At 40.3% G+C, this 24,242-nt stretch overlaps 1 protein-coding gene across 2 annotated transcripts; it reads left to right on the top strand.

Annotated features, from left to right (window-relative positions):
• The first annotated feature begins 1,604 nt into the window (after positions 1–1,604).
• PCID2 (PCI domain containing 2) lies at positions 1,605–24,238 on the top strand. 2 transcript variants are annotated; one of them, XM_081327072.1, is made up of 15 exons: positions 1,605–1,808; positions 2,936–3,009; positions 4,016–4,105; positions 4,977–5,050; positions 6,063–6,128; positions 7,048–7,089; positions 7,674–7,728; positions 7,922–8,025; positions 14,235–14,310; positions 14,415–14,556; positions 17,474–17,574; positions 19,303–19,376; positions 20,391–20,516; positions 21,727–21,850; positions 23,113–24,238. In XM_081327072.1, the coding sequence occupies exons 2-15, from the start codon at positions 2,974–2,976 to the stop codon at positions 23,200–23,202; spliced, it is 1,200 nt and encodes a 399-aa protein (XP_081183198.1). In that variant the 5' UTR covers positions 1,605–1,808; positions 2,936–2,973; the 3' UTR covers positions 23,203–24,238. The 2 variants fall into 2 exon arrangements, with proteins under 2 accessions (XP_081183198.1, XP_081183199.1); XM_081327073.1 differs by lacking the exon at positions 1,605–1,808 and adding an exon at positions 4,378–4,430 and having other exon boundaries at positions 2,972–3,009; positions 23,113–24,236.
• Positions 24,239–24,242: the final 4 nt, after the last annotated feature.

Here is a 24,242-nt window from a genome sequence, read left to right on the forward strand (position 1 = left end):
GTTCTCTGGAAAAGGCTCTAATGCTGAGGAAGGTGGAAGGAAAGAAAAAAAAAGGGATGACCACCACAGCTTGAGTTAGAGGGGATAATTCATGATTCACCGTTGGGTGACTTAAAAGAACAGGTTGGGATAGATCCTCATGGGGAAAAAATCTACGGAGTCTTCAGGAATTGAAAAAGACTTGGTGGCATTCAACCAATCAATCTAATTAAAGGTACTGGACCATTCTATTATAAAAGCAAATGGGCGGAAAAGAAATCTACAAACAAAACCCTTAAAAGTTACTGAACCTTTCGATTGCATTTTTTTCTCACTGGTGCTCGCTAACTCGATCAAGAGGGAAGAGCCGGACTGAGTTGGGTTTGGCGGATCGCAGGATCCACTTATCCGAGAAACCAGTTGCGGCAAGGAATTCTTCCTTTCCCACGACTTGGTGCCGGCTAGCCGAAGCGAAAAGGCTAAAGGCGTTTCAAAAGGGATCCATCCACCTTCCAGTTTGGGTTTGGGGTCTTACAAATGATCAACAATACAGGTGAAAGACTTCTCGTGGAAATGGCAGTTTGCTCACAAGTTCCAGAAGCGCCGCGCTGTTTCATCCAGGAGCTGCCGCGGCTGCAGAAAGAGCGTTCCCTTCTCGCTCGCTGCACCGCCGGGCTTTTCCCCGCGGTGCCTCTCAAAATGGCTCCTCCGCCTCTTGCTCGAGGCAGATGTTCTCGCGGACTCGAGTCCATTTCGTCGTCTGAACAGCCTAACAAATGAGCCACACCAATATGATCTTCCTCCTCGCTAGTTATAGCGCCGATCCACTGATAACTTTCGGGCCCCGACACGACCAGGGCTCAGCCTGCACAGAATCCGCCTAAATTAAAACATAGCTGCCTTAATGGTAGCCAAGGCTAACAAATGGCTTGTGGTTGAATAAGATTTTTGCCAGGATATTCCTCTCCGTGGGCTTTATTTTTCCCTCGTCTCCTTAGGAAAATTGAGAATTGGATAAAATCAGAACTATATTCGCTTAAATGACAACAGATTTACTCTAAACGCAACTAAACTTTTACTTCTGTTTTAATTCGTAAGTTACGTATTTCCTTAACCTGGAAAACAGCTGACCAAACGGACAGCTTAAGCAAAAAGCGTCCATATTATAGGGCTTTTAAATTGGGAATTATGAGAAAAACCCTCCAAGTCACTACTTCTTTGCTGCGCTCTAGTGGCCGCCAGATTTATATGCACAGGTCTTCAAACGTGGCCCTTTGATGACTTGTGGACTTCAACTCCCAGAATTCCTCAGCCAGCATGCCTGGCTGAGGAATTCTGGGAGTTGAAGTCCACAAGTCATCAAAGGGCCAAGTTTGAAGACCCCTGAATTTTAAGGCTTCGATCATTCGCTTTTGCTGAGCCCCACCCCGTTCATTTGCATCGACACGCCCTTCTCGTTCGGTTGCATTAGTACCTAGGAGTCGCTTCCACTGTAGGTCGCGCGGGGCCTGGCAGTAGGCGGAACATTAAGTCAGAGATGGCCAATCCGCGATAGAAGAGCCCTAAAGCTCTGCTTGGTCCGCCTATCAGCAACAGAGCCTGCATGGCGATCCAGCAGGGACGTAGTTCAGGAATCGGGCTCACGGTACCGTAGGCAGCACTGGAAGAAACAGTGCTGCCAATAGGAGAGTTGTGCGCATGCGTTCCGGGACATCGTGACTGTTTGATAGCGTTCGGGAAAGGTCTGGTTGTGGATTCCGGAAATCGAGATATTTTCCTGCGAAGCTTCTGCTGCTGCAATAAACGTGTTGATCCTTATGTTCCAGAAGGTTCCGTCTTTTTCACTTTATTAAATCTGGCTTTGGTGCATATGCGGAGGATCCCTTCTTGCTTTCGCTGCTGATTAGCTCTCGCAGCCATGAGCAACCGTGACTAGCGTGTTGTTAATGTAGCTCTGGGCATTTGCACATTGGCTTTGCTTCCAAGCACCGACGGGAACTGTTTTTCAATATCTGCCAGCGCAACCTTAATCCCTCCTCGGACTTGACAGCAAATGCCATTCTTGTAACTTTTAAGTTTAGCTTTCCTGCAAAGATCTTATCGTTTTTTGTTTGTAATCAATCACTGCCAGATTAAAAAGGACAGTTAAATTAATCCAATGAGTTAATGTGGAGTTATATCACTGAATCATCTAAATTAAAAATCAGTTTTGATCTACAAACGGCTTTATTAAAAAAAGAATTTGTAGTATGACAGTTGGGACCTACATATGTTGATGAGAGAATCCAACTAGTATGTGCTGATGGAGGCTGGCCTCTAGGAAGTCAATTTGGGGAAGACAGAACGACCCTTAAATGAGTGTTTAAACGATGGGGAACCTAAAAGCAAGGAGCTGTTACTAATAAGTCTGCTTCCAACTTTATTAGTAATGACACCCAGAGAAAGTCCTGATGTGCAGGCTCTATGGATGGTAGATCAGAGAAAGCAGTCCCATGTAGATTTAAATAACGTGATTTAAATTAAATCAGTGAATCTTTAAAACATCTTTTTAAAGATTCAAATTGGGTAGGCTTTAAGGAATGATATTTGGAATTATTCTTGAAAAAGTAATGGCAGCAGTGAAGTTATATAAATACAGTAAGGGACCCAGATTGTTGGGGGCAGTTAAGCTGACTTTGTAATAATGCCGCTTGGGGTGTGTGTGTGTGTGTGTGTGAAAGCCCTAATAAGCAGGCATATACATAGAATGAAGGCTACTGCTAAGCTTGTAAGCCGCCCTGAGTCTTTGGAGAAGGGCGGGATATAAATGGAATTAAAATAAAAAAATAAAAAATAAAATATGATCTCTTTTCAATATTGTGCTAAAAGATTTGAGACTAGCTGGGATTTTTTGAGCTCTTTTTGGCTAACTTGTTCTACCAATGTGTTTATCGTACTAATGTCTACTATTTTTCAGATTAAAGCATTCATTTAATTTTACGCAGTACTCTTTCAATGGCACATATCAGTATCAACCAATATTTGCAGCAGGTAATTCATAAGTATAATTTGAAGAATTATTAATCATTCATTTTGGTATATTTTGAAAAATTCTTCTAATATGGCTAGAACTCTTCCAATCTTGATAATGCTCTATGGAATGTACATGGAAATAGTAGAAGCATTTCCCCTTCAATAATTGCATGAGATTATTTGATAAAAGTAATATTTTAATAGACTAAATTTCATGAAGGGTTAATAGTGATCCTTGCCCACTCTTCTGTTATTTTTAAACATGACTTTAACAAACAGTTAAAAGCATTTAAAACTCATTTTTAGTTTACGTTACCCTTAAACTGTCTACAAAAAATAGTACTCATACTTGTGTGCTTTAATTTTTCTATATTTCTGATACATCAATATTATTTATTATGTACTCTACTTTTATTTTACAAAGTGAATCAGCTCTTAAGCAGATGATCTATTCTAAAGAATTTGAATTTCCATTCAGTTATTACATAGCCACCTATTCTGCTATTAGTCTTATCCTCCTCTTAGAAACACTTGAGTGGGCAGCGTACACATAAATACAATCAATCTCAAAAAATATGTTTTTACTTATTGTACTGATTCAGGCAGGAGGTGTAGCTCTCTGACTGAAAGTTTCATTTATATGAGTGACATTTTGAATTCATTTTTCATTAGAAAGAATCAAATAAAAAAGTTCACTTTTAATTAGTCATATCTTTTCCTTATTTCATTGCTATTTTCGCTATTTTTAGTTCAAAAAATGAGGCCCAGCTCTATTCCATCAGTGATTCTGAGAGGTTTCTCCATAATATAAAACATGCATGGACAATATGTGATTTCCAAATGTTCATGGACTCCAGTTCCAATTAATAGTGGTGAGAACTGTATTCAGCAGTATCCGGAAGGTCACATGTTACTCCCTACTGCTGGCACTATGGTTGTCATAGTCAAAACTATCAAAGAGTTAATACAGTTTTCTTACTGGTCCTCTAAACTAATCCTAAATTTATATTGTTTTCTTTCACAGGTACTAGAATCTATTGATGGCAGAGATGGATTGTTTTGTGCAGAATTAGTGTCATTTAAACATCCTCATGTTGCAAATCCTAGACTGCAGGTAACACATTTGTGCAATCCTGTAAATGTACTGAAGTCCTGTTTAATTCAATAAAGGAACATAACCTATTTATTCCTAAATAGAAATATATAGGATTGTTAGATAGCCGTAATTAGAGCCATGGAAAATTTTTTAAAATACATCTTTGAACTGTTCATTTGCTGTGGATTCCATGCCTAAAAGTTATTGCAATGTTTGCTTATGTTTTTAATGACGAGGTATCTACAATAACTTACTCAATGTAAAAGGTCTATTCAACAATCTTCCTACAGAACTGTTTGGACATCTTTTTAAGAAAAGGCTGGATATCAACCTCTGAAAGAAGGTTTAACTTATTTTTCTATGCATTGCAAAGGATCGGAATAAATAATCTTTGTGGTTCCTTCTAAATCCAGAATTCTGTGATTCTAAAATCAGTATATTGTACAGTGTTTTTAATCACCAGCTTCTAGATTAAATGTTGCCTCATGAAAGGATTTGGTTTAACATGCATCATTGTATGTTAAGCTGTTGAAACCTAATTGCCTTCTGAGGCTCATTTCTTTCCTTTTTTGAGTTGCATCTATGATTTATCCTTGTTATAAAATGTGAACCTTAGTCATTCTTGAATCTGATTCCAGTGACACATCCCTCCCATGCTGTATATTATTGACAGAAAGAATAATGACATTGTAAATATCTTCAGGATTTCTTAAAAATGGAATTTGGCCAGGCAGTTTACTTATAAAATCATTTCTGTTATTTGTTCTGTTATATGAGAAAAAAAGACATAGGCAGTTAAGTTATACTTCTTCGGCTTCATGGGTTTTGTCAAACTGTTTTGTTGCCAGCAAGGCCTTATTTTCCTCTCTGGTCTCTATTTTATAACTAGCTTTCATCTCCAGAAGAAAAATGTCAACAAGTGTTGGAACCACCTTATGATGAGATGTTTGCTGCTCATTTAAGGTAAAATTGGGTGGGATAAGATGCCCCATGGAGCACAGTGCACTTACTTTCAAGTATTCCAAGTAGTCACAAATGGAACCTTGCACTAAAAAAAATGATATCTTAGCAATTATTCTGAAAGTGTGGAAGTGGCTGAAATGGTGTAAAAAAATTGTTCTGTCCCAGCCTATGTGAGTCCTTGTTATGCTCACAAGGAGAAACCCCTCTTCCAAAAACAGGCAGGAACCGCAAGAAAAAACCCTTTTATTCTCACAGACCTGAGTCAATGTCCAAGGCAAACAAACACAGTCCACAGAAATTCAATCCTCAACACAAACGGTTGCCTTTGGCAACCAGCACCTCCCATACCTTCCCTTTTATAATTCAGCCAAAGCGTGGCTTCCTAATGCCTTCTCCTTTGCCTTTGGAGGCGCCCCATTGCATTCCTCTGTCTTACTCGCTTCTCTTGCCTGCGCATTCATGCATCCGTGATTTGTCCCAACTGTTCTTTAACACTGTCCAACTCAGGCTCCCAGCAGACCTGTGTCTCAGCCTGCGCGCGAGTAGAGGGGCCAGGCTCCTCGTCCTACTGTAAGTCTTGGAGCTCCTCGGAGCCTTCCTCTTACTCTAATATCACTCTAGGCCCCTCCTCCTCATCCTCAGACTCAGCTGCCGGATCCACTGACTGGCGAGGAATCACAACAAGAATAGTTATTCTTTTCAAACCCAGTTATTCCATAAAAACAAAAGCATAGTTTTTTACCTGAAAAGTTTTAAAGTAGAAAAATAAAACATTCTAAATACCGTATATCAAAAGAAAGCATTCTACTCAAGTACCCTTTTTAGCAAATGAAATTAGGTATCATTTGTTGCCATTTAAGAAGTCTGATATTTAAGTTGCAAGACAAGCATACTAAGGAGCAAGAATCATGAATCATCAAGAATGGTTAAGATTTATTAAATTGAAGAAAACAATATAACCTAAATTAGTTTTGTTTATTACTTAAAATTCATGTTTCATTTTTCTTAATAGATGTACTTATGCAGTTGCCAACCATGACTTTGTAGAAGCGTATAAATGCCAAACAGTTGTTGTACAATATCCTTTATCATTCACTCTTTCAAAAACGTGCAGTGGAATTTGGAATAAAGCTTTCAGCACAAACTACAGAATTACCAGTGTTGGTTTAAGGACCAAGTAGATGTACGATCTACTACTTAGACTCAGGATCTATCTATACCAGTGATGATGAATCTTTTAGAGACCAAGTGCCCAAAAACCGCCCCTGCCTCGCCTGCCCACAGGGCCACCCACCACTTCCATGGCCTGCCACAGCAGATCGCCCAGGCGGCCCAGCAGCTTTATGGTGGCCACGCCCTCTGTCCGTGCTCCGCAGCATCATCTGCACGCAATGGGGTGTGAGAGCGGAGTCTTGTCCTCGCTGCCCGGCTGCCATGTCCTTGACTACGCTGCTCCGTGCAGGCTGACGACTCTCCTCTGGGTGGTTGCTGGTGAGGGGGCCATAGGGGGTGACAGAGCTGGGGCGATGGCATGCGTGCCCACAGAGGGCTCTGAGTGCCACCTCTGGCACATGTGCCATAGGTTTGCCACCACAATCTATATTATAGGGTCAACTATACTGTTGGATGTAAATACTTAAAGAATCCTGACTTTGTTAAATTGCTGGCCAATATAATGGGGAGCTGATTATACAAAACATACCCAGTGTAAAGAATCTTCATGTCTGGCTTTTATAGTCAATGGGTTTGCATTTCTAGATAAGGAGGATGCTAACGTTTTGTAATTAGCAGCATGGTGTAATAATAGTTGTTGTTTCTTCTGATCAGAATGTGAGTGACTTCTGTCATATATGTCCTTTGAACGTTCATATTAAACCATGGACATTATTCTTTTTATATCAGTGTTAAGCTGTGGGTTCACACTTAAAGTTGTGTCACTAAATTGCATAATGCTTTTTTATGAATCAAATTTCATCAAATTTCCCTATACTCTCTACATCTTTCCTGAGAGCTTTTCAAGCACACAAAGAAGAAAACTGGTAAGTACCTGGTTAACATAAATCTATATCTCAAAATATAAATGAATTGGCCTGATGAGAAATATTCCATTTTACGTAGGTAGAGGAAGACAGGGAATAACCCATTTTAATATCTCAAATGTTTCTCAACTTTGAAGATAAACAGAAGTAAAGTGATCTCTTAGTGGACCAAAAGTAGTACTTTGTCATACATAGAGAATGGCAAGGAGATTAAATAAAGATATAAAGACAACTAAATCAACATTTGATTTTATTTGCATTAAGCTAGCCTTTTCCTATAATTTTCAGCCATTTGACTATCCTCAACAAATACTAACAATAGCCCATGGAAGAATTTGAAATAGCCATGAAATCTCTCAAGGCCTCATTTGTCCTGGGTAAATATGGACTTGGATGTTGGTATGCTTTTTCCGTACCCTGAATATTTGGGGAAATTAAAGGAACTCATTAGAAACTGTAGAATTTCATTGTCCATGTTACAATAATAAATATAAAAGATGTTTTGTTGCTATGTTTAAAAGTAAGCAGCAGATCATTTATCAGTGTTTGCAAGATTAATCCTGGGTTGAATTCTCATTTGCCAGGGCTTTGCCTATTATGTATGCAGTGGCACTTGATCTTCGAGTTTTTGCCAACAGTGTAAGTATTGCTGCTTGGGCCAAAATTATAGATGCTGAAGGAATGGAAGAGATTGGGATGGACTCAGTAACAAATGGAGATGCTCTGGGCTTGGCCTGAAACATGCTCAAGAATACACAAAAGTATTTGCTCACTTGTGTATGCACTATATCTAAGTTCTGGGTGATTGTATCTCACTATTATGTCATGATAGGCTGATCAACAACTGGCAAAGAAAGGCAAAGGCAAAGTTGGTGACATGTTGGAAAAAGCAGCTGAACTTCTTATGAGCTCTTTCCGTGTATGTGCAAGCGACACGTGAGTATGTCCTTAGTCCTAGGTTAAATTATTTGGAAATGTAGATTATGGTTTTTTTACTTTGTAAATTGGTCTGTAGACTTGTTATATGCCAATCTTCCTTGGTTCAGGAGATAATTGTGTGAAATTGCCCATAAGTAGAATTTGGATTTCTTTTTTTTTTAATTACAAATTTTATTATTTAAAACTTTGGACAAGGTGTTAATGGTCTGACATTCCTTCTTGTCCTACATTATTTTTGTGTTTTATATACATTTTATATACATATCATTTATATACAATTATACAATATTCAATCTTATCGACCACCTTATTCTAGTAATATGTGAAATCAGCATCTTGTATATCTCTATTGAGACCTTCCTTTCTGTTCCCACCATAGGTAAAACTTACTCCAAATTTTGTAATAATCTGACTGATCTTTATTTTTTATTTCCAAAGTTAACTTGTCCATTTCTGCGTACGCCCATATTTTATTTATCACTTCACTCTCGTCAGGTATTTCACTATTTTTCCATTTCTGGGCGAACGTCATTCTCGCTGCTGTGATGATGTGTATCATTATATATAACTCTTCTTTGGTATGTTTCTCTGTTGTTATGCCAAGCAGGAAAAATTCTGGTCTATAATCAACTCTCTGTCCTGATATTTCTTCTAGCCATATCCATATCCTTTGCCAAAACTTTTGCATCTTATTAGAGGACCACCAAACATGAAAATAAGTGCCTAATTCTTCAGAACATTTTCAGCAACTAGGGGATACTGTTTTGTACATTTTGGCTAATCGTGCTGGAGGGTAAAATATCTTATATAAATTTTCTTTGTAAGCTGAGGCCAGCGTTATCGTTTTATTTCTATCCCAAAGAGTTTGCCATATATCAAGATCGATACCATGTCCCAAATTTTTAGCCCATATCAGCATTGGTTCTTTAACTTGTTCCTCAATCATTTTATACCAGTTAGGACGCTGAGCTTGTCGATCAGAAGGTCGGCAGTTTGGCGGGTCGAATCCCGAGTGCCGCGTAACAGAGTGAGCGCCTGTTACTCGTCCCAGCTTCTGCCAACCTAGCAGTTCGAAAGCACGTAAAAATGCAAGTAGAAATATAGGGACCACTCCGGTGGGAAGGTAACAGCGTTCCGTGTGCCTTTGGCATCTAGTCATGCCGGCCACATGACCACGGAGATGTCCTTGGACAAGCGCTGGCTCTTCGGCTTTGAAACGGAGATGAGCACCGGCCCCTAGAGTCGGAAACGACTAGCACGCATGTGCGGGGGAACCTTTACCTTTACTTTTTATAGCAGTCTATACAATTTCCTTATTTGTTTCTCATCTGGCCCCAATAAGATTTTATCCAATGCAGTTTCTTGAATATTTATCCCCCACTCTTCACCATATTGTGTTTGTATCTGTAAGTAAGCCCACCATTCCAATTTTATCCCTTGTTCTAGTTCCTGTCTGGATTTCAATTCTCCCACATCATATCTTTATACATAGTGCTGTTTTCCAAATTAAACAAATCTGGGTAAACTATCGCCTCTAGGGTGGACAACCAGACTGATACTTTAATGTAATTTTGTTTTCTAATTTTATTCCAAATTTTGAGTAGCGCTTGTTTAATCCGATGTTTTTGAAAATTATTATTATTATTTATTATTTATTTGACTTATATACTGCCCTATTCCCATAGGACTCAGGGCGGTTTACAGGGCAATTAAAACCATACAATACAAAAGTTAAAATAAATTTAAAACAATTAATTAAATTTAAGCCCAAAAGTTAAAACTTTAAAACCCAATTAAAAACCCCTCAGTCTAGGCCAGACAGCTCAAAGAGCCAAGTTTTTAGGTCCCGGCGAAATGAACGGAGGTCGGGGGCAGTCCTAAATTCCATAGGAAGTTGGTTCCAAAGGGCAGGTGCACCCACAGAGAAGGCCCTCTCTCTGGGAGTCACCCACCGGCAATCCTTCACCGGCGGTACCCTAAGAAGGCCCTCCCTGTGGGAGCGCACAGGACGATGGGGAGTTAATGTTGGCAGCAGGTGTTCCCTCAGATAATCCGGACCCAAGCCATTTAGGGCTTTATAGGTCATCACCAGCACCTTGAATCTCACCCGGAGGGCAACTGGAAGCCAATGCAGCTCGCGGAGAAGAGGTGTTACACGGGAGTATCGGGTGACTCCCATCACAACTCGCGCGGCTGCATTCTGCACCAGCTGAAGCCTCCGAGTGGTCCTCAAAGGCAGCCCCATGTAGAGAGCGTTGCAGTAGTCTAACCGAGAGGTCACGAGCGCATGGGTGACTGTGCGTAGGGCATCTCGGTCCAGATAGGGCTGCAACTGGCACACCAGGCGAACCTGGGTAAAAGCCCCTCTGGCCACGGCTCCTATATGATCTTCAAAACTGAGCCGTGAATCCAGGAGGACGCCCAAGTTGCGAGCCCTATCAACGGGGGGTAACACCTCACCTCCCATCATTAACGATGGAACAAACTGGTTAACCCGAGATGCCGGTATGCACAGCCACTCAGTCTTGGCAGGATTGAGACGAAGCTTTTTTCTCCCCATCCAAACCCGGACCACCTCCAGGCAATGGGACATCACGTCGAGGGCATCACTGGGTTGGTTCGGGGTGGAAAGAAAAAGTTGGGTATCATCAGCATACTGATGATACCCCACCCTGAAACCACGAATGAGCTTGCTCAGCGGCTTCATATAGATGTTGAACAAGAGGGGAGAGAGGACCGACCCCTGAGGGACTCCACAAACGAGAGACCGTGGGGCGGACCTCTGCCCTCCCGTAAACACCGAATGCGAACGCCCCAGGAGATAGGGCCCCTGAGATGCTGCAGTAGGATACCATGGTCGATGGTATCAAAAGCCGCTGAGACGTCTAATAGGACTAGGACAGAGGAACATCCCCTGTCCCGAGCCCACCAGAGATCATTCACCAGCGCGACCAATGCCATCTCCGTGCTGTACCCGGGCCTGAAGCCCGATTGGTACGGGTCCAGATAATCAGTTTCCTCCAGGAACAGAGGAAGCTGATGCGCCACCACACTCTCAACAACCTTCGCCAAAAAGCGAAGGTTGGAGACCGGACGATAGTTGTTCAAAATCGCCGGGTCCAGTACAGGCTTCTTGAGAAGGGGCCTTACCACCGCCTCCTTCAAGGCAGCGGGGAATGCATCCTCCCTCAAAGAAGCAGTTATTACTGCCTGGAACCAGCCTTGTGTCTCCTCCCGGGCCGCATAAACCAGCCAGGAGGGGCACGGGTCCAATAAACAAGTGGTGGAGCTCAGTCTCCTCATGATCCTGTCCACGTCATCGGGGGTCACAGGATTGAACTCAGTCCAGATAACATGCTCAAGACTGCTCGTTTCCTCCACGTCAGACTCTGCCCAGTCAGAGTCCAAACTGGCCCGGATCTGAGCGATTTTGTCTGCCAGATGATGACTAAACTCCTCGGCCCGCCCCTTTAAGGGCTCCTCCCTCATCTCCTGATTAAGGAGAGAGTGAGTCACCCTAAACAGGGCGGCCGGGCGATTATCTGTGGACGCGATGAGGGCAGCGAAGTAATTAGACTTCGCCGTCCTCATCGCCGCGAGATAAGACCTTGTAAAGGTGCTTAGTCGCAATCAGTCCGATTCAGACCGGGTGGACCTCCAACCACTCTCTAGACCTCGTCTCCAACGCTTCATCTCCTGGAGCTCCACAGAAAATCATGGGGCCCAGTGGGATCTGTGCTGGGTCAGGGGTCGCAAGGGTACAACACGGTTGAGTGCCTCGGTGGCCGCCCTTTCCCAGGCATCCACCAAGGCATCGGCCGGGCTGTGAGTGAGAGAGATAGGTAAAGACCCAAGCACCATCTGGAACCATTCTGGGTCCATTAGGCGCCTGGGGCGGAACCACCTGGTCGGCTCCGCAGCCCAGCGGCGGGGGGTGGCATAGCAGAAGACCAGCCGCAGGAGATAGTGATCGGACCATGACAGGGGGACAATAGTTGGCAAACCCCCTCCCAGATCATCCAACCACTGTCCAGATAAGAAAACCAGGTCGAGAGTGTGACCCCCCCCATGAGTCGGGCCCTGAATTACTTGGGTCAAGTCCATGGCCGTCATGGAAGCCATGAACTCCCGAGCTAACTCTGACAACCCTCCCAGGGAAGGCAGGTTGAAGTCACCCAGAACTATGAGCCTGGGAAACTCCACCGTCAACTCTGAGAGGGTGTTGAGTAGCCCGGGCAGGGCCGTTGCCACACAGCTGGGCGCCAGGTATGTTAGTAACAGACCCAACTGAACCCGAGGGCCGCACCTCAGGAGGAGGGACTCACTCCCGCCTATCTGCACAATGGTGGTCTCCCGCGGACATAGGGTCTCCCGTATAACCACCGCCACCCCACCGCCCCTACCCTGAGCCTGTGGCCGGTGTAGCACACAGAAACCTGGAGGGCATAACTCAGTCAGAGGGACCCCTCTCTCCGAGCCCAACCAGGTTTCTGTAATGCATGCCAGATCCGCATGTTCCTCCTTGATCAAATCCCGGATGAGGGGAGCCTTGTTTACAACGGATCTGGCATTGAAATACACTAGCCTGAGCTCAGGGGCCTGATCCCTCTCACCCCCAGACAAAAGGGTGCCAACCGGAGGGTCGGAGCACGCCACCGCTTGAAGACAGCGGGGTCGCAATCCCAGATGTTGATATGGCCCTCCGAGCAGACACCTGCTGCCATTCCCAATCGTCGTGGGGATTTGCAACCCCACCCCATGTTGATATAGCCCTTGTTTCTCATTCCATAGGAATGCGTGCCAGCCTAATTGCAAATCTTGGCCTTCTAAAATTAATAATCTTTTATTCTTTAAAATTATCCATTCTCAAATCCAGGTTAGCGCCGCTGCATAGTAATATGTTTCCCAGTCCGGTAGTCGAAAAACCCCATTTTCTTTAGTATCCTGCAGGTGTTTCATTTTAATCCTCGGTTTTTTCCCTTGCCATATAAAATTTAGTGTTAATTTGTTCAGGTTCCTGAAAAATTTTTCATCTAGTTGTATAGGAATATTTTGGAACAGGAATAGGATTTTAGGTAGTACATTCATTTTTACAACAGCAATTTTCCCTAACAATGAAAGACTCAAGTTTCCCCATCTTTCCAGGTCTTCTTTTATTTGTTTCACTATTTTGTCATAATTGTCTTCTTTGATTGAAGTGCATCTGGCTGTAATAGTATTTCCTAGATATTTTATCTTCTTAACTATTTGTATGTCCATAATCCTAGCCACGTTTTCTTTCTGTATATTCGTCATATTTTTAACAATCATTTTAGTTTTACCTTTATTTATTTTCAGCCCAGTGGCTTCTCCATATTTATCTAGTTCTTCCAACAATTTCGGTCCTGATTGTTGTGGATCCTCCATAATAAACACCAAATTGTCCGCAAATGCTTGAAGTTTAAAAATTTCTTTTTTAATTTCTAATCCTTTTATATGTGGTTCATTTCTAATTACCGGTATCCTCGTTAGGACCTCTAGCGTCAGTATAAATAGTAATGGGGATAAAGGGCATCCTTCTTGTGTTCCTTTTTGCATTTGAAATTTCCTGGTTGTTTCCCCATTTATTATTATTTTAACTTCCTGAGTAGTATATATTGCCTTTATTATTTTTAATTTCATCTGTAACTTTTGGTAGTGTTGCTTTTTTGAAACATTCCTCCGCTTTCTCCTCATTTTCCTGGTTATCTTCCTTGTATAATTTCTCATAGAATTCCTGGGCTATAATTTGGAATTCTTTAGAGCTTTATTGTGGCAAATCATTAACTGTACTTATCCAAAGCAGATGTTATTTTTCTTAAGACAAAGTTTCTTCACTCTTAAGATCTGAACTTGTTGGGTTGAAAATTAATGTAAATATTAATTTATCAATAAATGTCACAATTGAAACAAGCCTTCATAACATTTATATTATTTATTATGATTTTGCTTATTAAATTTTTATACGGCCCATCTCCCCTATAAGGCGATTCTTATATATGCCACTTCAGATTTGATGAGCTCAATAGAATGTTTCTGAATATGTGCAAAGAGGATTATAATGATTACAGATCTTGGTTATGATTTTGGTATGGAAAAATATTTGTTTAGGAATGTAGCTCAACGCCTAATATGTGTGTTTAAGGACAAATTTTTAATTTTGATCATTTTTATAATATTTGTTACAGTCGAGCCAGCATTGACGATTCAAAAAAGTGGGGCATGTTATTTCTGGTGAATCAACTATTTAAAATATATTTTAAGGTATGACATGAACCTTGAAAATCTTACCATGAATTCTTTATTTTTAACTCAAGATTATTGTTAACATGTAGCTTCCCCTTTGCTAATATTGTTGTTCTTTCCAGATCAATAAACTTCACCTATGTAAACCATTGATAAGAGCAATTGATAGCTCAAACCTTAAGGATGAATATAGCATGGCACAAAGAGTCACATACAGATACTATGTTGGAAGGAAGGCTATGTTTGATAGTGATTTTAAACAAGGTATTTATCATATTATAACGTGTTTTTTTGCTATGAGGTTTTGCAGATTGATACATTTAAAAAGTTGGTTTGATATGTCTGATCCCAGCATCTTAAAGATAGCACAGGTTACAGATGTGTCTGGATAAACTCATCTTAATTCATTGTAAATACACATTATTGAAATAGATAAATTGCTAATTTCATAAAACTGGGTAGAGGGAACATTATTTCCTATTTTTATTAGAAGGTCCAACCTGTTGTGGATTCTATTTATTTATTTTATTTATTTAATTAGATTTGTATACCGCCCTTTCCCGAAAGACTCAGGGCGGTTTATTTTTATTTATTTATTTTTTATTTTAATTCCATTTATATCCCGCCCTTCTCCGAAGACTCAGGGCGGCTTACAAGCTTAGCAGTAGCCTTCATTCTATGTATATGCCTGCTTATTAGGGCTTTCACACACACACCCAAGCGGCATTATTACAAAGTCAGCTTAATTGCCCCCAACAATCTGGGTCCTCATTTTACCTACCTCGGAAGGATGGAAGGCTGAGTCAACCTTGAGCCTGGTGGGACTCGAACCTGCACTAATTGCAGGCAGCTGGTGTTACTTAAGGAGGCATCAGCCCACTGCTCCACCAAGGTTTACAGGGAATTAAAACAAGAAATACAAAAATTAAAAACAATTAAAAAGATTATAACAGTCCCTGAAAGAGTAAAACCCCCAATTAAAATTAAAATTAAAATTAAAATTCTCAGCCTGGGCCAGAGAGCTCGAAGAGCCAGGTCTTCAGGTCCCGGCGGAATGAACGGAGGTCGGGGGCAGTCCTCAACTCCACGGGCAGCTGGTTCCAGAGGGCAGGCGCACCCACTGAGAAGGCCCTCCCCCTGGGCGTTACCCGCCGGCAATCTTTTACCGGCGGCACCCTGAGAAGACCCTCCCTGTGGGAGCGCACTGGACGAAGGGAACTTGATGCTGGCAGCAGGTGTTCCCTCAGATATCCCGGACTCAAACCATTTAGGGCTTTATAGGTCATTACCAGCACCTTGAATCTCACCCGGAGGGCAACCGGAAGCCAATGCAGCTCGCGGAGTAGAGGTGTTACATGGGAGTATTGGGAAACCCCCATCACAACCCGTGCGGCTGCATTCTGCACCAGCTGAAGCCTCCGAGTGGTCCTCAAGGGCAGCCCCATGTAGAGAGCGTTGCAGTAGTCTAAACGGGAGGTCACGAGCGCATGAGTGACTGTGCGTAGGGCATCTCGGTCCAGGTAGGGTCGCACCTGGCGCACCAGGCAAACCTGGGCAAAAGATCCCCTGGTCACGGCTCCTATATGGTCTTCAAAATTGAGCCGGGAGTCAAGGAGGACACCCAAGTTGCGAGCCCTATCAACGGGGGGTAAAACCTCACCCCCCATCGTTAAAGGTGGAATGGTCTGGTTAACCCGAGATGCCGATATGCACAGCCACTCAGTCTTGGCAGGATTGAGACGAAGCCTGTTTCTCCCCATCCAGACCTGGACCGCCTCCAGGCAATGGGACATCATGGCGAGGGCATCGCTGGGTTGGTCCGGGGTGGAAAGAAAAAGTTGGGTATCATACTGATGATACCCCACCCCGAAACCACGAATGATCTCACCCAGCGGCTTCATATAGATGTTGAACAGGAGGGGCGAGAGAACCGACCCTTGAGGAACTCCACAAACAAGAGGCCTCGGGGTGGATCTCTGCCCTCCCGTCAACACCGACTGCGAGCGGCCCAGGAGATAGGAGAACCACCGTAAAACGGTGCCTCCCACTCCCAAGCCCCTGAGACGCCGCAGTAGGATACCATGGTCGATGGTATCAAAAGCCGCTGAGAGATCTAATAGGACTAGGACAGAGGAACAACCCCTGTCCCGAGCCCGCCAGAGATCATTCACCAGTGCGACCGAATTCTCCTGATTCTTTTACTTCCTTTCCCATTTCGATATTCCTTCCACCCATTTGGATCTAGCTAGTATTTCTACACTGATGTTTTCACTAGTCATATATGTTGGATTAATACTAGCTTTCATTGATGCTACTACATTGACCACAATTAATCTGAGAGCTGAATATAGAAGCTTAGTGGAAAGAGGAGCATGTGAGGGCCTTTCTGTAATTATACAGAAAGTCTTAACATCAAATTGAGAAGTATAAATTGTTTCATATTCTTGTGTTTTGAGCTGTGCTCAAAATTGATTTCATTTTGTTTCTTATTTCCAGAGTTAAAAGTAGAATGTGGGGAAGAATGAGATGGTCTTGTTTCAGGTTAAACCAAACTCGTAAATTAGGTTGATTAAAAATTAAGCATTCCTTTCCACTTTGAGCACTGTCTTGTTTTCAAAGTGCTTAAGTTCAGACAAAGATTGGGAGGTTGACATTTGTTGCTCTTCAGAAAATTGATGTAGCAAAATTCAGGAATAATTATGATTTGGGAGAACAGTTTTGTTAAATATTTGTAGAAATGATTCTTGAGAATAATCATGATCTTTCTATTGTATGCTGGTTGAGGAATTCTGGGAATTGAAGCCCACCCATCTTAAAATGGCCAGTGTTGAGATACATTGCTTTTAATGTATATAATGTATACTGAAATCTCAGCTGATTTAATTTTGCCTTGATATGGCATAAAAAACATACACTTTGGACAATCATTTGTCTGAAATGGATTAGGATTTCCTGCCTGAGCAGGGGGTTGGACTAGAAGACCTCCAAGGTCCCTTCCAATTGTTATTCTGTTATTCTGAAGAGCTAGATTTTACATTGTAGTAGGATATCTGCATTCTTCCAGAGGACTGGCTATGGAGCCACATTTGGAAATATTGCTAAAAAAATGTATTGTCACCCAGTACTTGCTCATGGTCTATGCTGATAAGTTATGGTATTTCTCCTCTTTGTCTTCTTGCAGCTGAAGAGTATCTGTCTTTTGCTTTTGAGCACTGTCACCGGTCTAGTCAGAAAAACAAAAGAATGATATTGATTTATTTGCTGCCAGTGAAAATGTTACTGGTAAGTGGCATTTGAACTTACTAGTCTTCCAGAAAAGATTCCGAACTTTTGATGAATAGTGAAAGAATTTAGAATTATAAGAATGTCCTGGACATTCGCACATACCCCTTTTATCCACTCTAATTTCTATTCAAGGTTTGTCTTTTTTCTGAGCGATGTCCTACAGCCTTCCCACATGGGGAATGGGGAATGTGTTTCTGAAAAGCTTGGGCTGGCATCTGTCCATTTTTTAAAAAGAGACTAGAGCTCTGTTTGGAGTTCATTCAATGTAATGGAAGAAGCTGGCACTTTGTAACTTGCTGGGTTTCTGTTTTTATTCTTGCCAACCTAGTGAACTGTTAGAAAGAAATTATATAAAGAGCACAAGACTGTTTCTGTTTATTTGTTTGGCAGCAGGATGACTCTATAAAAATTAAACAGAATGGGACAAATCTGGAAGTCAACAGAAAGATAGTGTTCAGAAATGGGCCAGATCTGCCTTGGAACTGTAGAAAAAAATATCCCCATTTGGGAAGGCTGTAGGACATGGCTCAGATTGCTACCTACTCCACTCCTCTGAGTCCACTTCCCTCCCCCTTCATGATCATGTGATCCAGAGTTGAGTATATGTAGCCAACATATACACAAACACAGATATAGTTTAAGGATAGAGCAAAAATACAGTTGCAACTTGTTAATAATTCATTACAAAAGTACAGATGGTTCTTAAGGCTCCTGGCAAAAGGGGTTGTAAAGAATTCCTGAAGTCACACATTCTTTATCTTGTTTAAATGAAAATGAATGTTAACGTTAAAATTATTAGGATATGTATCTTGATAGATATTATCAGGTATCAGCAGAATGCCACATTAGAATCTCTGGTCTTAAAATATGTTCTGGTACTTAGTAAAGAACTGGGGAATGAGCCCTTTGTTAGCCAGAGATTTATGGACTTGCCCATCATAGGTAAAAGTTTACAGAAGACATGTAAGATTTGGGACCCACTAGGCCAGGGGTAGGCAACTTGGCTGGCTCAGGAATTCTGGGAGTTGAAGTCCATGAGTCATAAAAGAGCCGAGGTTGCCTACCCCTGCACTAGGCATATAAATTTGTTAGCTGCGTACTTGTTAATCTTTTTGTGTTTTGTAGCTCCAGTTAGTTAGGGAAAACATGAAACTGGATTGAGCACATAGTATGCCATCAGATGTGGTTTGAGAATGACAACCTGCATTCCAGAGAACTGGAATCATTAATGAAATTCCAGAACTGCTTAGTTGGAACTCCTGTTGCAAGCACTTAGGAATAAACTGTAGTTTAAACTTCAGAACACAGGAAGAAGAGAAAGAATAGTTCTTTGATATCTTTTGCTAAATGCAAAACTCCCAATTCCAAATCCAAGGTAGTGTGACTGCTTTCAGTAGATCCTTTCTGCTAGAATCAGAATTGGTCTTTCGAATTGGGCTTTCTGTTCAAAAATGGCATTCTGACTAGGAATAATATGTAATGGAAATGGGCTGTAGGACATTTTATAGAGATGACTTTGGTCCCCATATGATATGACCCAGTTTGGAATCCGACAAATGCTGGATATTATTTGGGGTAAGATACAGTCAAAAACAATCCCTGTAGTGCTAGGAGATTGACTGTGGTGGTAGAACAACTCATGACCATTTATAGCTTTAGGAAAAAACTGATTATTGGTGTTTCTAATTTTTGGCATTGAGTTTAAAATTACGCTTGGATTTTCAGGGGCATATGCCAATGGTCCAGCTTTTAAAAAAATATGACCTCATGCAGTTTGCAGAGGTTACAAAAGCTGTGAGGTAAGTTTCATTTATGGAATTGCATATTTATAATCCTATTAGTATAATAAGACTGCAAACTATATTTGTCTTACAATGTAAATAATACAAACTGCTTTATGTTAAAAAAAATGGAGAAAAAACCACAGTTTTTCTCTACTTCCTCTTCTTAGTCCCTAATTTCAGACAAGTGTAATGAAATAATGAGAATTGTAAAGCAGATTAAACCAACATTCTTCTCTTCCCAGGATATAAATGAAACATCCCAACCATAACCACATGTAACTCGGCCTGCTTTGTACTAATGCCTTACCATTCTTTGCAAAATAGATCCCAGAATCCAAAAAGTTGCCAATCCATTTGCTTAATATTGGTGTCTCTAAATATTGGTTTAGTGTGATGTGCACAAGCAGAAACACCTCAGGCAAAATCTTGGTTTGTGGACTCTCCTTGTTTCTTTCCTCCATGGAACCAGAAAGATGTGCTCTCTCTAGGCAATTGGATGGTGTATCTGTTGTATCTCTTCTTGCAACAGGATAGCTGCTTACAATGGGAAGTTAGTAGTGTGTAGTAATGATGCTTTCATTAGATTTTGAAAGAGCTTTCGGGTCTTTATAGTTTAATGTAGGGTGGGAAGAAGTAATTATGTTTGGGAATTCAGAGAAAAGAAAAAATGGGAATGGACCACTACTTATCATTGTTGCATAATGATTGTTGCTTAATTTAGATAATACCTCTGAGTAAGCCAGGAAAATAAACATTGAACAAGTCTATAACTCTTGGACTGTTAGATTAGAATTCTCCACATTCTCTTTTAATAACACGTCAGGTTTAAGTGAAACAAGACTTCTAGTTTACTCTTCCTCTTGGCTATGGGGGAGAGGCAAAGATACTGGAAAAGTAAAAAAAACTGATGAACTCCTATGAAGCTACTTGTTGCTTATCACTCAGAATGTTATTATGCACCCCAAGTTATATGTAGATAACAATCACTGAATTTTTGGGAATGTTCAAAATCTTGATTTTCTAATTTAGTGAAGGGAACCTTCTTTTATTGAACGATGCTCTGGCAAAACATGAGACGTTTTTCATTCGCTGTGGTATCTTTCTTATTCTTGAGAAGTTGAAAATCATCACTTACAGAAATCTCTTCAAGAAAGTGTAAGAATTTCATTTATATTGCTTGCCATGGCTAAGGTGTCATTAACTGTATACAGTATGATGTTATAATAGGGAAAAGGCCACATCAACCAGAATTATACTGCTTACTTTTCCTTTACTGTTAGGAATAATTTTTGTTGAGTGAAGAGCCTCTGGCTTTTAACAATTTCCCTAAATGGAAATTTCTGCTAGTAATTTTTTTTAATCAGTAGTGTGTTTTCCAGAAGCATCTGGAATCTATTGTTTTAAATGTAAGAACCATGCTTTCAATTTTCAGAGAAATGCCTGCAATATTTATTTTAAATATCTGGCAAGAGAAAAACTGTCCTCCATGCTTTAAAAAAAAGAGAGGTCTCTGAAATGGGAATTGGAAAGCTATCTTTTCTGATTGTAGTAACAATACAGACGAGCCGAGAAAAGTCATAGTCAGGGAATAAAGTGAAGCTTGGTTAATATGAATTTTATACTCTGTTTTGATTAAGCATTTATAGTTATTAATGCAATTAATACTTTTAATGAACTGATTTATTCTGGAATAAACAGGTTTGCTTATTTGGGTTACTTTTAACCCTAATCTATTAGTAAAATGACAAGATTCTCTCATTCCCCAAATAAAGTAATAATGGGATAGTTTGCTTCCAAATATTAGGGACTAACTACACAACTCATGATCCATTGGGTCATCCTTTCAGATATATTTCCTTACCAAAACACAGAATGCCAGTCCAGATCTGCCACAGTGCTTCTGTCATCAGCCATGTTCACATGCCCTTTGACTTTCTCCCTGCAAGCTTCCCCATTGACTTATGGGAAGGTGTCAGGGAATGTTGTAAATGAGGATCACATAACCATGGCAGCAGAGCAGTGGCATTGAATAGCAGTGCAGCTGTGCTGAAATAGCAAGAATTTTCCAAAATGTCATTCCCATAGGACTAATGGGTCCTGACATTCTGTAAGTTGGCCTATTTGAAGTACCTTAGTTGAAAAACTTTGTCCTTTTAATACACCTTTTCTCCCTAAATGAAATTTGGCTGGATTCACCAGACTATATGACAGAATCTACAATAATTTTCTCAGAAAAGTAGAATTTGTACATGTTTCCATTCACAGAAATATAAGTAGCCAACAAGGGGATGATAGATCTGGAGGTTGAGGCATAGCCTATTGTAAATTATAGCAACTGTGATGGGTTTTTTTTTCTTTCCTTAAGATACTTGTTACTTAAAACTCACCAGCTAGCTCTAGATGCCTTTCTGGTTGCGCTGAAATTCATGAAAGTCACTGATGTCGATATTGATGAAGTCCAGTGCATTTTGGCTAATCTCATTTACATGGTAAGTGTTGGCATTCATAACATGGTATGGATAGAAACAACATTTGCTATTGTTGTAAGCTTGCTGTACTATAACTTTAATGTCTCTGAATCCTACTTACATACACTGAACGTACTCTGTATATTCATAAGTATAAAAGGACAAATGGTTACTCAATAGGACAATGGAACTGGGCAATTTTTTTTCACAATTACATATTTCTCCAACATTGTATTAATGGTGTATTAATCACTAGCTTGTAGTCAGAGGAACGTTGCCAGCTGCCCCAGGTTCTGTATTAGGATGAAAGTACATCGGCCTTTTTCAGCCTTGTGTCTTTGGCCTTCACTGAGGTAACAGATCCCAAAATTCCCAGCCAGTTTAATCAGTGGCCAAATTGGCAGAGAATTCAGAAATTCATAATTTTGGTATAGCTGGAAGACAACAGATTCAGGGAAAATAGACATTCAAGGTATCAGCAGCAATGATGTACGGAAAGGATTATATATAACACAATGTTGATTCAAGAAAAGCAATTCCTTTATACCTGCTTGATACCTTTTAGTGCACCTTTCCCAGTCTAGTGCCTTCCAACCGGTGTTGAACTTTAACTGCCCAAATTCTTATCTAGCATGGTGAAAGAACATCTTAATTTGGAATTCAGGGATTTAACTATAAATACGTGTGTTTACATTTTGCTAATCTAGAGGATGCCAAATTGATTTAGAACAACAATTCTTAAATTGGAGATAATTTGGGCATATTTTAGGAATAATGGACTAATTTGTAATTGCTGGTTTGTGAGTTGAGGATTCAGTTTGGGATTATCATTCTCCTGAGACACTTGTGCAAAACAAGAAAATCTAATTTTTAGGGGGCGGGGAAGTGGGGTAATGACATTATTCAAGACCAGGAAAAAAGAACATTAATTCAGAATATGTCTTAACACTATTTTGTTTGCAGTGACTTTGTTTCCTTCTTGAATATTGATACAAAATAATCTGTTAATCTTAAAATCCCATGTTACCTACTCTTACTCATTACCACACATTAGCCCTGCACCCTGTACATGCTTATTCAAATTATCTAGTGCCTAAGTCACACAACCTTGCACAAGAGCATGTCCCTGTGTATAATATTGCTCTGTTCTGTAATTAATCTTTGAAAAACGGCATACATTGAAAAAATATACTTAGTTAAATAAACATTGAAACCGAAGAGAAATATGTAAATTATTCTAGATTTACCAGGCTGATGCTTGTGGGTTTTTCTCCCCAAACTAGGGTCATATTAAGGGCTATATATCACATCAGCATCAGAAGCTTGTTGTCAGCAAGCAAAATCCTTTCCCTCCACTTTCTACTGTATGCTGAACTGAGATGGAGGAATGTTGCTCCTGGACTAGGATTACGATTGGAGAAGCCCTCTTTAAAAGTCTTGTATTTAGGACATTGCAGTGGAGAACTGGCAAGGACTTGTTGAAGAGATGGCTGCAACACAGAAGAGAACGAATGGCTCCATTACTTTCTTCCACTCAAAGGAAATGATTATGGTCCCCTCACTGTAATCTTCAAAACCGCCTTCTGGAAGGCTATTTTCAGAATAGTTACAGATTGAACTATGTATTGTTCCAGCAGAACCTTTTTGTGGATTTTTCTTGATAAAAATCCCAATTTGAATAAATAGCATTATATTCTGTTGATAATCTCTAGTGAACTCTGTGTTCATAATGTGATGATAATGTTTTCAATTTTAATATTGCTATATTTTTTCAAAAATGTAATGACCAAATGTATTATCTTTCAAAGTTTAATTAAATGTAGAAAGTGAAAAATAATAGTAAAAACAGAACCCATTTTTGGATGTTTTACATTTTTTAAATTGTAAATTTAAGGGTACTTTCAGTGAGACTGGCTGTTGTGTTGTTAATTTGCCGTTAGCATCTATAAGCAATTTAAGGCTCTTATTAAGCATACTGTATCTAAGTAATTATCTGCAGGGCTCATACAATGAATTTAGTTTACAGTTTCTTCTTTATGTCATTGTGCTAGATTTTCTCCTTTGTATTTCCTCATGTTTATATATTAGAACCAGTGATATCAGAAATTATTCTCCTGAAGAGAATACAAAATTAAATGCACATTACTGGGGAAAGATAGTCAAATTTAATACCAAATCACACAATCAGAAAAATTGGTACTGGGATTTATACTGAGAACAAATACTGATTCTATCTCTGGATGTTCTATGAAATCTTTCCACAGAGGCAAATGAAATGAATCATTGCTTTGTTCGTGAAAGGCAAAAAGTTTTATTTCCATAGATAGTCATACATAATATTTACAGTAGTGGTTCAAACCTGAATATGTAATACACTGAATACTCATTTTATATACATATATATTTCTTTTTA

Source organism: Vipera berus (assembly GCF_964194415.1).
Source record: "Vipera berus genome assembly, chromosome: 4".
Lineage (NCBI taxonomy): Eukaryota > Metazoa > Chordata > Lepidosauria > Squamata > Viperidae > Vipera > Vipera berus.

Excerpts from the sequence above, each read along its gene's own strand:
- PCID2 (XM_081327072.1), top strand. The coding sequence starts at position 2,974 with ATGGCACATATCAGTATCAACCAATATTTGCAGCAG. Across the intron at positions 5,051-6,062 it reads ATGTTTGCTGCTCATTTAAG|ATGTACTTATGCAGTTGCCA; the intron begins GTAAAATTGGGT and ends TTTTCTTAATAG. Across the intron at positions 14,311-14,414 it reads TATTTAAAATATATTTTAAG|ATCAATAAACTTCACCTATG; the intron begins GTATGACATGAA and ends TGTTCTTTCCAG.